This window comes from Callithrix jacchus, chromosome 9 (assembly GCF_049354715.1).
Source record: "Callithrix jacchus isolate 240 chromosome 9, calJac240_pri, whole genome shotgun sequence".
Lineage (NCBI taxonomy): Eukaryota > Metazoa > Chordata > Mammalia > Primates > Cebidae > Callithrix > Callithrix jacchus.
The window spans coordinates 68,835,723-68,849,890 of record NC_133510.1 but is presented as its reverse complement, the minus strand read 5'-3'; the positions used below and the strand labels follow the sequence as shown (position 1 = coordinate 68,849,890).

The following is a 14,168-nucleotide window of genomic DNA, read 5'->3' as shown; positions in this document are numbered from 1 at the left end:
GCAAATTCTTTCATGCCTGAGTGTTTACTACTTGTGAAAATTTTAACTGTCATATGTGGAACACATCTCTGGCAGTAATCAATCCACTTGTCAACAGTCAGTTACAGTTTTACTGTGCGCCATAGTGGTGCCAACAGTGTGAGGGATCCAAGAAAATACAAGCTGTTAGCCTTACTCTGAAGGAGCTTTCCTGCGGGGCTAGAGATGCAAGGTGAGATAAACCATGGGGGAAGGAGAATCCTTTGGGCTTAGTCTAAGCAATACGTCTCTGATGAGAAGCAGGCTAGAGTGACGACAAGAGCCTAATTTGCACTTAGAAGTATAGACTTGACATCCTGGCCAACATGGTGACACCCTGTCTCTACTAAAAATACAAAAAATTAGCATGGTGGTGGGTGCCTGTAATCCCAGCTACTTGGGAGGCTGAGGAAGGAGAATCGCTTGAACCTGGGAGTTGGAGGTTGCGATAAGCCAAGGTCATGCCACTGCACCTCCAACCTGGTGACAGAGGAAGACTCCATCTCCTTTTTTTTTTCTTTTGGTCTGTCCTGGGGAGACAGACTCCATCTAAAAAACAGAAAATAGCTGGGTGCGGTGGCTCACGCCTGTAATCCCAGCACTTTGGGAGGCCGAGGCGGGTGGATCACAAGGTCAAGAAATCGAGACCATCCTGGTCAACATGGTGAAACCCCGTCTCCACTAAAAATACAAAAAATTAGCTGGGCATGGTTGCGCATGCCTGTAATCCCAGCTACTCAGGAGACTGAGGCAGGAGAATTGCCTGAACCCAGGAGGCGGAGGTTGTGGTGAGCCGAGATTGTGCCATTGCACTCCAGCCTGGGTAACAAAAGCAAAACTCTGTCTCAAAAAAAAAAAGAAAAGAAATTGTAAACAAGAATCATAGACTTGGAATCCCAGCTCCACTTCTTACCAGGCATGTGCCCTTCAGCAAGTCATTTAACCTCACTGAGTCTGGAATAAACCTGTAAAGTAGGATGAAATTATCTATTTTATAGAGCTATTGGAAGGATTAAATGAGGTAATTAAAGTGTACAGTACCTGTACTCAGTAAATAATGATGGTGATTGTTACTCTCCATCTCTACCAAAAATTTTTTTTTAAATTATCCTGGTGTAGTTGCATGCACCTGTGATCCCAGCTTCTTGGAAAGCTGAGGTGGGAGGATCGCTTGAGCCCAGTAGGTCAACACTGCAGTGAGCTATGATCATGCCACTGTAGTTCACCCTGGGTGACAGAGGAAGACCCTGGCTCAGAATAATAATAATAATAATAATAATAATAATAATGGTAATAATGAGCTAGGTGCTATGATAGTCACCTGTAGTCCCAGCTACTCAGAAAGCTGAGGTGGGAGGATTGCTTGAGCCCAGGAGGTTGAGGCTGTAGTGCACAATGGTTGCACCTGTGAATAGCACTCCAACCTGGGGAGCATAGCAAAAACCCATCTCTCAAAAAATAAAAATTATATAGTCTCCAATTAGAGAAGGAGACTTTCTCTCAACTAATGTTCCCTCTCATTCTCCGTCCCTTCACTCTTCTTTATTTTTCTACTTCGTACTTACCATCTTGTATGTTTACATTTATTGTTTTATACATCCACTATAATATAAGCCAAGGCCAAGACTTTTTTGTCTCTTTTGTTCAGGACTCAATCCCCAGAGCCCAGTAGCTATGCTAGCAAATGTCATAGTAGGCGCAGTAAATGTTTGTTAGCTAGTGGATGGTCCAGAGAAAGTGTGGCCTGTCCTTGCCATACTTAAGTATCAGTGGAAGTGTTCCCAAGGTCTGTAACTTCTCTACTTGGGGAATTTGAATTTATTAGCTGCTAGTTAATAGCTATGTTGTAGAAACAATGCAAGCATGAGATGGTGGTAGTGCTAGATGACATTTTTTTTTTTTTTTTGAGACCGAGTTTCACTCTTGTTCCCCAGGCTGGAGTACAGTGGTGCAATCTTGACTCACTGCAACCTCTACCTCCAAGGTTCAAGCTATTCTGTTGTCTCAGCCTCCCGAGTAATTGGAATTATAGGCACCCACCACCATACCCAGCTAATTTTTTGTATTTTTAGTAGAGATGGGATTTCATGTTGGCCAGGCTAGTCTCAAACTCCTGATCTCAAGTGATTCACCTGTCTCAGCCTCTCAGAGTGTTGGGATTACAGGTGTGAGCCACCTTGCCCGGCTGCCAGATGACTTTTAAGATTTCTTAAAAACAAACAAACAAACAAAAAAGATTTCTTTCAGCCAGGCATGGTGGCCCACACCTGTAATCCAAGGACTTTGGAGGCCAAGGCAGGTGGATCACCTGACCAGCCTGACCAATATGGTGAAACCCCGTCTAAAAAAAAAAAAAATTTCTTTCTATCCTCAGGGTCTGTAATTCTGAATTATCAGCTAGTATAGCATAGGCTATTTGTAGTAGAAAATCAGAAAAGAAAATATACTGAAGATAGACTAGTCAGGAAAGACTATGAAGAACGTAAATTGGGGCAGATCTCTGAAAGATGGCTAAGGGGCAGACGTGCAAAGAGAATATTTTTCATACCAATCATATTTTCAAACAGAAATCTTATTTTGTTCAGAATGAACTTTGGGGTGTATAATGGTAGAACCTTTGGTGAATTACACGTTTTCTTTTATTATAGAAAAGTGAGTATACCTGACATTTCCCAAGATGTTTGTTACTTTTTCCTGGAAAGCAACTATAGGAATTAAATACAGTGCCAATTTACTAATCCAAATTGTTGTGAAACTCATTTGGGTTCTGATTTGGGCATGAGATAACAGGCCGTTATTTTCCCAGTGTTCGTAACTTACCAGCTTGGAGCATTCAAGGCCATAGTAGAACAGTGAGGACACCATGTATTCCAATAGGTTAAAGGTCAGAGGTGGTTGAATTCCAGGTCTGTGTATAACATAAACTAAATACCTAACTTAGCACCTTCTAAGGAAAGGCAATTAGTAGATGATTTAACAGATGCATTTTTAATGAGGAATCCAGGCTACTTGTAGCACATTTGCTAATTTTTCTTGTATTCTAAACAACCAGAAACTTAGGAATTCTGCCACTTTTCATTTCCCAGTCATCTGTGTTGGTTGGTAGGATAGTCTGAGGATTGTGATTTTTAAGTATTCTTTTGCCCTTTTAAATTGTTTATTTTTACTTTTTTTTTTTTTAAGATGGAGTTTCGCTCTTGTCACCTAGGCTAGAGTGCAGTGGCATGATCTTGGCTCACTGCAACCGCCGCCTCCAGGTTCCAGCAATTCTCCTGCTTCAGCCTCCCAAGTAGCTGGGATTACAGGCAACCGCTACCACACCCAGCTAATTTTTGTATTTTTAATAGAGATGGGGTTTCACCATGTTGGTCAGAGTAGTCTCGAACTCCTGCCCTCAGTAGATCCACCTGCCTCAGCCTCCCAAAGTGCTGGGATTACAGGCATGAGTCATGTGCCTGGCCCCTTAAATTGTTTTAATAAAAGACCTTGACCATACATGGTGGCTCACGCTTGTAGTCTCAACACTTTGGGAAGCTGAAGCTGGGGGTCAGTTAACTTCCAGACCAGTCTGGGGCAACAGAACAAGACCCTGTATCTACAAAGAATAAAGAAATGAATAAATAAATTAGCTGGATGCCACTGCCTGTAGTCCCAGTTACTAGGAGTCTGGCATGCGAGGATCACTTGAGCCTAATAATTGAGGTTACAGTGAGCTATGATCATACCATTGCACTCCAGCCTGGGTGACAGAGCAGGACCCTGTCATTCATTCATTCATTCTGCCTTGTCCTTTTTTTATCTGTGACCTTTATAACTGTGAGTTTATTCTGCTTCTAAGATTATATTCCTTGTTCAGTAAGACCTGTGGGTAATCCCAGCACTTTAGGAGGCTGAGGTGGGGGGATCACTTGAGGTCAGGAGTTCAAGACCAGACTAGCCAATGTGGTCAAAACCCTGTCTCTACTAAAAATACAAAAATTAGCCAGATGTGGTGGCATGCACCTGTTAAGCTACTTGGGAGGCTGAGGCAAGAAAATTGCTTGAACCCAGGAGGTGGAGGTTGCAGTGACTCTAGATTGTGCCACTGTACTCCAGCCTGGGAGAAAAAGTGAGACTCCATCTCAAAAAGAAAAAAAAAAAAAAACACAATTGGTCAGTTTCATTAAAATGAGAAATTCTTGGAGTATTAAATTTTAATACAAAACATCTAAGTGTGTATTCCTTTGATGCAGAGAAGTGTGATTATGAATACACCCACTTGAGGTCCAGGTTAACTTACTTCCATAAACTATATCAAAATGCAATGTCTTCAGTTTCTGGTTTTCTTTTCTTTTTAAATTTTTTTTAAAATTAAAATATAGAGATGGGGTTTTGCCATCTTGCCCAACCTCTCTTAAATTCCTGGACTCAAACTATGTTCTCACCTCGGTCTCCCAAGGTGCTGGGATTATAGGGGTGAGCCACCATACCTGACTTGGTTTTATTTTAAGTTAGCACCACAATGTGGGTATTTGAAAAATGACTTGAGTAGATAATCCTCACTTTTATTATTAATTTGCCTGACCTATGGACATAGTTTTTTAGGAGCTCACTTTTAGTGTGTCTTTCCAAAGCATAACTCCTTCTGTGTTTTTGCATTTGCATTTGGTCAGTTAACATAATATTTAATTATATTATGTGAAAACAACAAGAACAGCCGTCACAAGCAGTATAGAAACACAGCTGACTTTCAGCAAACATGCAGTTACATGGCTGGGAGCACAGATAGGCTCAGGGTAGCTTGTGGCCTCCAGTGTTCAGTGTGCTGTGGGCCTCACCCCAGATATTTTTCAGAGGAGATGCATGGTAACATGGTGAATCACTTAAGTGGGGGCTCCTTTAGAGAGCTGCTATTGTGTTCATAATCAAAATACTTTACCTCTGTTAATTAGGCTTCCTTGGATAGATAGCTAAAAGATTAAAAGAACCAAAACAAATTTCTAGGTTTCTGTCATTGTCACTTAAGAGAGAACATGTTGGCTGGGCATGGTGACTCATGACAGTAATGTCAGCACTTTGCGGGGCCAAGGCGGGAGCATCATTTGAGGCCAGGAGTTCAGGACCCGCCTAGGCAGCACAGTGAGACCCTCATCTCTACAAAAAAAAACTTAAAAATTTTAAAAAGGAAAAAAATTATTTCAAATTAGCCAGGTGCAGTGGTGCATCCCTGTAGTCCCAGCTGCTTGGGAGGCTTAGTCGGGAGGATCACTTGAGCTTAGGAGTTTAAGGCTGTCATGGCTTGTGCCATTGCATTCCAACCTAGGTGACAGAGTGAGACCCTGTCTCTAAAAAGAATAAAAATTAAAAAGAGAACATACTGAGAGTTACAAGTCAGTATCCACCTTTGTCCATTTAAGTTGTATCTTACCTCTCGTCTTTTAATCTCTGCCACAGCTGCAAGATGTATATTATCTTAATGATTATCTTTAAATCTTTAGATATATAGGATCTTAATGATATGCTAGGTTCTAGATCTAGAATGCGTAGAGAAAGAAAAATCCTAGAGTAAAATAATGGATTATATCAGGAATATGTCAAATGTAATATAAGTAATCTCATTGAGTGTTTTTGTTTGTATTTTTCTAGGCAATCGATAGCATTCATCAAGTGGGGGTTTATTGTCTTGCTCTGGTGCCGGCCAATACGTTGCCAAAAACTCCACTAGGAGGAATCCATATATCTCAGACTAAACAACTCTTTCTGGAGGGATCGCTGCATCCTTGCAATATCCTCATGTGCCCACATACATGCGTGACAAATTTGCCAAAGCCCCGGCAAAAGCAACCAGGTAACATGCTGGCTTCCAAGACCTTGCACTAAAATTCCAACTTCAAGAAGCTGGGTTCCCTCAGTATGATTCTTTCTCTAGAATTAGTTTATAAACACTTTTGGAGGCCAAGGTAGGAGGATTGCTTGAGCCCAGGAATTTGAGACCAGCCTGGGTAACATGGTAAAATCCTGTCTGTACAAAAGAATGCAAAAAATTAAGCCAGGCCTGTGGTGCATACTACTCCAGAGCTGACAGAGGATGGCTTGAGCCTGGGAGGTTGCAGGGAACCACGATTGTGCTGTCGCACTCCAGTCTGGGTGACAGAATCAGACCCTGTCTCAACAAAAAAGAAATGAGTGGCAAGGGAAGATGGAAAAGGTTTGTTAAGGCAGCCCGGAGGCGAAGATATCCTTGAGATGCCTTTGGAGCTATTGTGGAAAGAAAGAATGTGTTTGTTAGGACTAGTCTTGGCTGCAAGTTGCAGAAAAACATAGTAGCAGCTCAGGCAAGAAGCAAGCTCTTTTTTTTTTTATTCAGTCTCCGTAGAGACTATCAAAAATTGCCAATGCCGACTGTATTTCAAGTCATCATGGCAGGGTATTGGGAAAAGTTTTCAATTAGCAATAATCGTGCCTTGGTTAAACCTCATTGGCTGCGATACTGCCACTGCGCAAAGCTGCAAGCTTATTTTTTGTCAGGTAAAGTTCAGAGCTGGGTAATTCTATTAAGATAGGATAGTCACTCCTCAGTCATGTTCCTCCAGCTTCCCATGTTTTTGCTCTGGTGTTTTGTCAGTCAACTATCATAGATATGCTACAGAACAAACAACCCTGAAACTCAGTGCCTTGAAGTAACAAGCATTTGCTTTTTACTCATGGAATGTGGATCTGTTTGGTTTGGCCGGGATCCTCTGGACTGGACTTGGCTCCAGGCTTATGTTAGGTTCAGAGCTGTTCCATGTGTCTCTTCATGATGGACCAGCAGCTACCTGGGCCATATTTTTTTCAAGGCAGATGGCAGAAGCAAGAAAGCAAGCCAAACCACATGAGCATATTTAAAGCTTCTGTTTGTGTCACATGTCCTAACATTTCATTGTCCAAAACAAGTCAGACATTGAAGTATACTTCTCCCATCCAGCCATAACTAGGACAAGAAGGAAAGGATGGATGTGGGAAAATAAAATAATCTGCCACAGACATCCTTAGCAACTGCCCTGGGGCTCATTAGTCTCCCCAGCCTCTACATCCGAGCCAGCAGGTAGGAGGAAAACAAAGAAAGAATACTCTTTCCTTCAACATAATTTCTAGAAATGGCATATATTACTTCCTCTTATATGTTATTCTCCCACAGTAAAGAATATAGTCTTTATTCGAGGCATGTGTCCAGCTAAAAACTTGGGTTTCTGTTATTAAGGAAGAATAGAATAGATACTAGAATTGATAACTAGCAGTTTTTGCCATAAGACGTTTACAGAGTTCTATGGGAAAATCAGAAGGCATATTTACAGGTACAGCAGTGTCTGCAATTAGCTTCCTGGAGTTACTGCTTTTAGAATCTTTCATTCTCTGTGACCCATAGACTCAAAACGCACACAGAAGAACATGAAGGAACTGCTGCTGAATTAGTTTTATTGTTTTAAACTACTGCAAAATTCACTTTTTAAAATACCATGTCTTTATTTTATAATGTGAATCTCGGATTGCACAGTTTACGTAATCAAATACACTCTTGAGTCCCTGTCTGTATAAAGGCTGTCTCCAACATGATATAGCTATAATTTATCATGAAGCTTCTTAGGGTGGAATAGTGCATATTTACTTAAAATTGCAGTAGATACTTTGTAGACTAAAACTTTACCTTTTTTAAATTTTTTTGTTTTATTTAAAAAAAAATTTTTTTTTTTGAGATGGAATCTAGCTCTGTCACCCAGGCTGTAGTGCAGTGGCATGATCTTGGCTCATGGCGTCCTCCGCTGCCCGGTTCAAGCGATTCCCCTGCCTCGGCCTCCTGAGTAGCTGGGACTACAGGCGCATGCCACCACGCCCAGCTAATTTTTTGGTATTTTAGTAGAGACGGGGTTTCACCATGTTGGCCAGGACGGTCTTGATCTCCTGAACTCATGATCCGCCCACGTTGGCCTCCCAAAGTGCTGGGATTACAGGTGTGAGCCACAACACCCAGCCTATTTTTAAATTTTTTAAACTTTCCATTTTGAAATAATTTCACACAATGTAGTTGCCACATGGTACAAAGATTTTTCTTATATCCTTTACCCAGCTTCCCCAAATATTTACCCTTTGAAAATTGATTATATAAGTGATTTTGTTTCATCTGTTTCAGTATATTCAGGATCAACAGATTTTGATGTAATAAAAGATTTTTAATATTAACTCAGTATAGCATCAGCATTATTTAAAACTTAGCTGGCAGTAAGCTTTGTTTTATCATCTTTTTGCCATCTTCTTAGTCCGTAAGGCAGATGACCATCAAGAGAGGGACACAGCACCTTAGCACATTTTTCTAGAGAGGGAGAGGGCTCCCCTGTTTATTTTGAAGTGTTGAACCTATGAAAAAGTTAGAATAGTACAGTGAAGAGCACCCATGTAGCCTACCCTAGATTTACCAATTGCTGCCTTTTTTTTTTTTGAGATAGTCTTGCTCTCTTGCCCAAGCTGTAGTGCTGTGGCGTGATATGGCTCACTGCAATCTCTGCCACCCAGGATCCAGCCACCGAGTACCTGGGCCTACAGGCTTGAGCTACCATGCTGAGCTAATTTTTGTATTTTGTGGAGTTGGGGTTTTGCCATACTGGCCAGGCTGGTCTCAAACTCCTGGCCTCAAATGATCTACCCATCTCTGCCTCCCAAATTGGTAGGATTATAGGAGCAAGGCACCACGCCTGGCCTTGCTGACAATTTTTCCCTGAGCTTTTTTTTTTTTTTTTTTTTCTGAGACAGGGTCTTAACATTGTTGCCAAGGGTGGAGTGCAGTGGCAAGATGTCATCTCACTGCAGCTTTGAACTCTGAACTCTGGCACAAGTGGTCCTCCTACCTCAGCCTCCTGAGTAGCCTGGACTAAAGGTGTGTGCCACCACACCAGGCTAATTTTTTTTTATGTATTTGTAGAGACAGGGTTTTGTCATGTTGCCCAGGCTGGTCTTGAACTCCTGGGCTCAAGTGATCTGCCTACCTCAGCCTACCAAAGTGCTGTGATTACAGTCATAAGCCACCATGCCCCGGCCATTATTCACTTTTAATTGAACAAATTTAATATTTCGGATAAACTCCTTCAGGCCTTGTAGATGACATATTTCTTTCTAGGCCACATATTCTTTATGAACTCTCTATTAGGGTTCTATTATGATTGGAGAAGATTAAATTACTGGTAGGAACCTGTGCAACCAGCCGTCACCTCCTCAGAGTGAAAACTTACTGTATATCCCAAACTACAATAGCTGCCTGCTCCTCTCCACCCCAGTCCCTGTCCCTCCTGTGTTCCTGTTTTTTTCCAGTACTTCACACTACTTGTGTTTATTTATTTGTGTATGTATTTTTTGGTTACCCTTCTCCAAAATGCAAGCTCCTTGCCCTATTTGCTCTTGGGTTCCCAGTGCCTAGAAGAGTGCTCAGTCAGTATTGTTGGACGAACATTTGATCCAGTTTTGGTCAGTCTGGAAATGCTCTGGATATTTAGTTGGAATTGCCATCTCCAGGGAGTTGGGTTTTGCGTTTATTTACAGGTGTAGGCCCTGCTTCCGTGATGGTTGGGAATCTGGTTGCTGGAAAACGCATAGCACAAGCTGCTGGAAGGGATCTGGGACAAATAGAAGAAAATGATTTGGTGAGGAAGGTAAGTGTTCCTGAAGTGTTGCCAAGGACAGAATTTTCATTGCAGGTAGCAGCTGGGGGATGTATTATATGACTTGTTATACGTTGCTGACCCTGAGTCCTTTTTCTGCTTTATGAATTCAGCACCAGTTTCTGGCAGAGATCTTACAGTGGCGAGCCCAGGCGACTCCTGACCATGTACTCTTCATGCTGTTAAATGCCAAGGTATTAAAAATGCAATGGTATATCTAATCAGCTGACTACCACAGGAGAATCTTAGGTGCTCTTAATCTCTTTCATCAGAAAATTTCTGTTGCCACCTCTGAGGAAGGAGTTACAGAGTTCTCCTTGCTTTGACATATGACGATAAACTGTGCGATCACTTTAAGGTTGGAATGAGACCTCCTGGAGTGCTATATAATGCTTTCTTTTCTTATGGTACAGTCACATCTTTATTCAATTCTGATAGGAAAAATGGAGCCAACAATGCAATTACATAGATACACAGATGTTCAGAATGCATTATGTCATACAGTTTTTTTACCCAATTGGACTTCTAATTCTTGGATTTCTGCTAGGAAGAAAATGATCTTAGACCAGCATTTTAAAAACCTAAGTTATTTCTGGTACTTAATTCATAATTAAATGATTTACTGCTAGCAGATAAAAAGAGTACATTTAACTACTGGTTTCCCATGGATGGTTCATTATAATACTGTATTTTAGGACTGGGCATGGTGTCTCACACCTAATCCTAATACTTTGGGAGGCTGAGGCGGTGGATCACTTGAGGTTAAGAGTTCAAGACCAGCCTGGTCAACATGGTGAAGCCCTGTTTCTGCTAAAAATACAAAAATCAGCCAGGCATGGTGGCATGGATCTATAATTTCAGCTACTCAGGAAGCTGAGGCAGGAGAATCACTTCAGCCCTGGAGGCAGAGGTTGTAGTGAGCCAAAATTGCACCATTGCACTCCACCCTGGGCAACAGAGTGAGAATCCGTCTCAAAAAAAAAAATCAGCCAGACATGGTTGTGGGCACCTGTAATCCCAGCTATTTGGGAGGCTGAGGCACAATAATACTTGTGACCTTAAGGATAGTAGTATTTCTCACCAGCAGGGGGAAGACTGGAAGTGCCTATTGGACCTCTTAGGGGACCTATCCATAGTTTACCCAGCTCTCCCATCCTCCTGGAATCTGATTTTTTAAAATGCAATAATAGAACTCAATGAGAGGAATATGCTGTGCATCTTATTGAAAATACATTAAAAATCTTAAGAATTGTTACTTTTATGACAGAAAATTGGGGAACTTCCTTGCTTCACCTCTACGTGAAGGGGGCTTTTCTTCAAGCCCACAGATTCATTAAGGTTCTCATATCTCATTAAAAAATGTCAGCCAGGCACTGTGATTCATGCCTGTAGTCCCAGCTTCTTGGAAGGATGAGGCAGGAGGATGGCGTGAACCCAGGAGTTTGAGGCTGCAAGCTGCAGTGAGCTGTGATTGCATCATTGCACTGCAGCTTAGGCAACAGCAAGACCATGTCAGAAGAAAAAAAAAAGAAAAAGGATCTATTACATGTCTTTTTAAATTTTTTTATTATTATTTGTTTTGAGACAGGGTCTCACCCTGTCACTCAGGCTGGAGTGCGTTGGCTCAAGTGATTCTCCCACTTCTGCCTCTTGAGTTGCGGGGACTACAGGCACATGCCACCACCACACCTGACTAATTTTTTTTGTAATTTTAGTAGAGAGGAGATCCTGCTGTATTGCTCAGGCTTGTCTTAAACTCCTGGGCTCAAACAGTGTTCCCACCTGATCCTTCCAAAGTGCTACGGTTACAGGTGTGAGCCACCCTGTCCAGCCCCACACATGTCTTTGATGCCAGGGAAATTTTCACTGGAATTGATAGCTTGCTAAGGATAATCTATGAAGGCACAAGCCTTTCAGGTATGATGTTGAATTGGCTGTGCTTATTACTGTTTGTTTTCTGAGTTTTGACCCATTTATCCTTTCTTTTGTTTAAAGGGAACTACTGTATGCACAGCCAGCTGCCTTCAACTTCATAAGCGAGCAGAGAGGATTGCATCCGTTCTTGGTGATAAGGGACATCTAAATGCAGGCGATAATGTGGTGTTGCTCTATCCACCTGGTAAGCATTAGATTGGTAGACTAGACTTTAAGCTCCAGTACTAGACTGACTACAAATTATAAGAGGATAGGCACTCAGGGCCACTATCTGTGACTTGCATGCTGTGTACTTCCCAACACTTAGAAGACCATGCACACAGGCCGAGGTGAGAACCAAGCCTCCCCACCCAACTTGTGCAGTACAGTGGCTCTCCTGGGACTATGTTTCCTCTTATATTTCTGTTAGTGCCTGGCACATAAAAGGCACTCAGTAAATAATGAATGAATGAAGACTTCAGCTGCTTGGCTTTTGGAAACCCTGAAAACAGATGCTTTCTTTCTGTGAATGTTTAGGAATGGGACAGTTTCACCCAGTGTCCAAAGAAATGTTGTATGTGAATTCTGTTGACTTAACATTTTTTATATTATGATTGATGTTTGGTCTTCTTCTATTACTGCTACTTTCATGTTCTGATTTAATTCAACAACCTCGTCTTCATAGTAAGAGGGGTTTAGAATTATTTGGTGACAATATGGTGTAAAGATTCAAAATTCTGGATGAAATATTTGAGTTTTCCTATCCTTTGTTATTTCTGTCACCTAATCCACTCATACATCTAGCTTTCTTTGGCCGTCTTGTTATCCCCTGACACTTCATTTCATTCTGTCATTCTTTTTTTTTGTTGTTGTTGAGATGGAGTCTTACTCTGTTGCCCAGGCTCAAGTGCAGTGGCGTAACCCCAGCTCACTGCAACCTCCGTCTACCCGGTGCCAGTGATTCTCCTGCCTCAGTCTCCCGAGTAGCTGGAATTACAGGCATACGCCACCATGCCTAGCTAATTTTTGTATTTTTAATAGAGACGGTTTCACCACGTTGGCCAGGTTTGTCTCAAACTCTGACCTCAGGTGATCCACTCACCTCCCAAAGTGCTGGGATTACAGGTGTGCACCACCATACCGGCCTCATTCTGTGACTCTTATATGCTGCCTTATTTACCTGGATATTGAGATTTCATAGAAGATCACGTGATATAGCAGTCCCTCCCATCATGTGCCCAGAAGATGGCTTTGCACCTGTCAGTGAGAGGCCATGGGGAAGGACCTGAGCTCTTCCTGAGGAGGCCTCTGCCCAGAGTCTTCCTCAGACTGAGTCACACTTTGCTCCCTAAAACTCACACCCCTTCAACAACATCTAAGAAGTCTGATTGCTCTTTATAGAGCAGCCTTCTAAATATTTTCAAAAAGCTCAGGGCTTCCTCACCTCTCTGTTCTCCATTCTTGTTTTTTCCTAGTTAGCCATTCCTGGTTTCTGCAGTTATTTTCTCCTGCGTAACATCAAGTAATAATATCAGTATACTTTCTTCAGAAATACTTCCAAGAATATTTGATTTCCTTTTTTGTTTATTGTTTTCTGTATATTTTCTAAAGTTTTATAGGCTTCCTTCTTTCGCTTTCAATGTCTTCTGCTAGAGTCTCTGTTAAATTATGGTCTACAGAACCCGTCTGGCACATGATTTAATAGTTTTGGATGATTTGCCTTTTAGTTCCTCAGTGCTCAGGCAGTTCAGTGACTCTCCTGATAGGGTTTTTTGTCTTGCAGGCATTGAGTTAATTGCTGCCTTCTATGGCTGCTTGTATGCGGGCTGTATACCTGTGACTGTCAGACCTCCACATGCTCAGAACCTCACGGCCACACTGCCCACTGTCCGAATGATTGTTGATGTAAGTACCAGCTGTATCTTGCCTTTTCCTCATCTCCTAAAATCCAGATTCAGACAACTAAGGATCCTTACTAATTTTCCGGTTTCCTTAAGTCAGAAATTCAAATTTGTCTCCCGGAAACTATCTCCTTTTTGTTAATCTGGCCAAAGCAACCATCATTATGCAGTGAAGGAACTGGGGGAAAGTGGGTATTGGTGAGATACAGAATTGTGGGCAGTTATCAGGAACGTTAAGGAGGTGAAGCAGCCATTAGTATTTCTCCAAAAAAAATACAAAAATGGCCAGGCATTGTGTCACTTGCCTATAGTCCCAGCTAATCAGGAGGCTGAGGCAGGAGGATCACTTGAGTCTGGGAGATGGAGGTTAGAAGTGAGCCGAGATCACACCACTGCACTTCAGCCTGAGCAGACCCTGCCAAAAAAAAAAGTGTTTCTCTCTCCCCTTCTGTCTAAGACATGCTATCTGGTATTTCCTGCATAATAATCAGGCAATTTTAAATGCCAAGCTGAAGTATCCCCAGTGTCAGGTCACTTCTATTTTAGTTATTTTTGATAATTTACTTGGTATAGCATTAAAAGGTGTTCAAACCTTGCTCTGGAGATGATAGAAGTTTTTATAGGATATGAGAATTGAAGAAAATAAACTAAGTGTGTATTGCATCAG

General features: G+C 41.8%; 1 protein-coding gene and 1 non-coding gene across 17 annotated transcripts in view; one reads left to right on the top strand and one right to left on the bottom strand.

Moving 5' to 3' along the window:
- The window catches only part of DIP2B (DIP2 acetate--CoA ligase B (putative)), a 265,368-nt gene that overhangs the window by 224,754 nt on the left and 26,446 nt on the right, over window positions 1-14,168 (top strand). For all 16 annotated transcript variants that reach the window (XM_078336631.1, XM_078336628.1, XM_035256791.3 and 13 more), the window contains 5 exons: window positions 5,644-5,845; window positions 9,568-9,677; window positions 9,800-9,880; window positions 11,682-11,805; window positions 13,384-13,505. In XM_078336631.1, the coding sequence (XP_078192757.1) occupies window positions 5,644-5,845; window positions 9,568-9,677; window positions 9,800-9,880; window positions 11,682-11,805; window positions 13,384-13,505 (639 nt within the window). The remainder of the gene's footprint in view (window positions 1-5,643; window positions 5,846-9,567; window positions 9,678-9,799; window positions 9,881-11,681; window positions 11,806-13,383; window positions 13,506-14,168) is intronic.
- LOC118144522 (U4 spliceosomal RNA) lies at window positions 6,365-6,505 on the bottom strand. Its single transcript, XR_004729296.2, has one exon. It is a non-coding gene; the product is annotated as a U4 spliceosomal RNA (small nuclear RNA).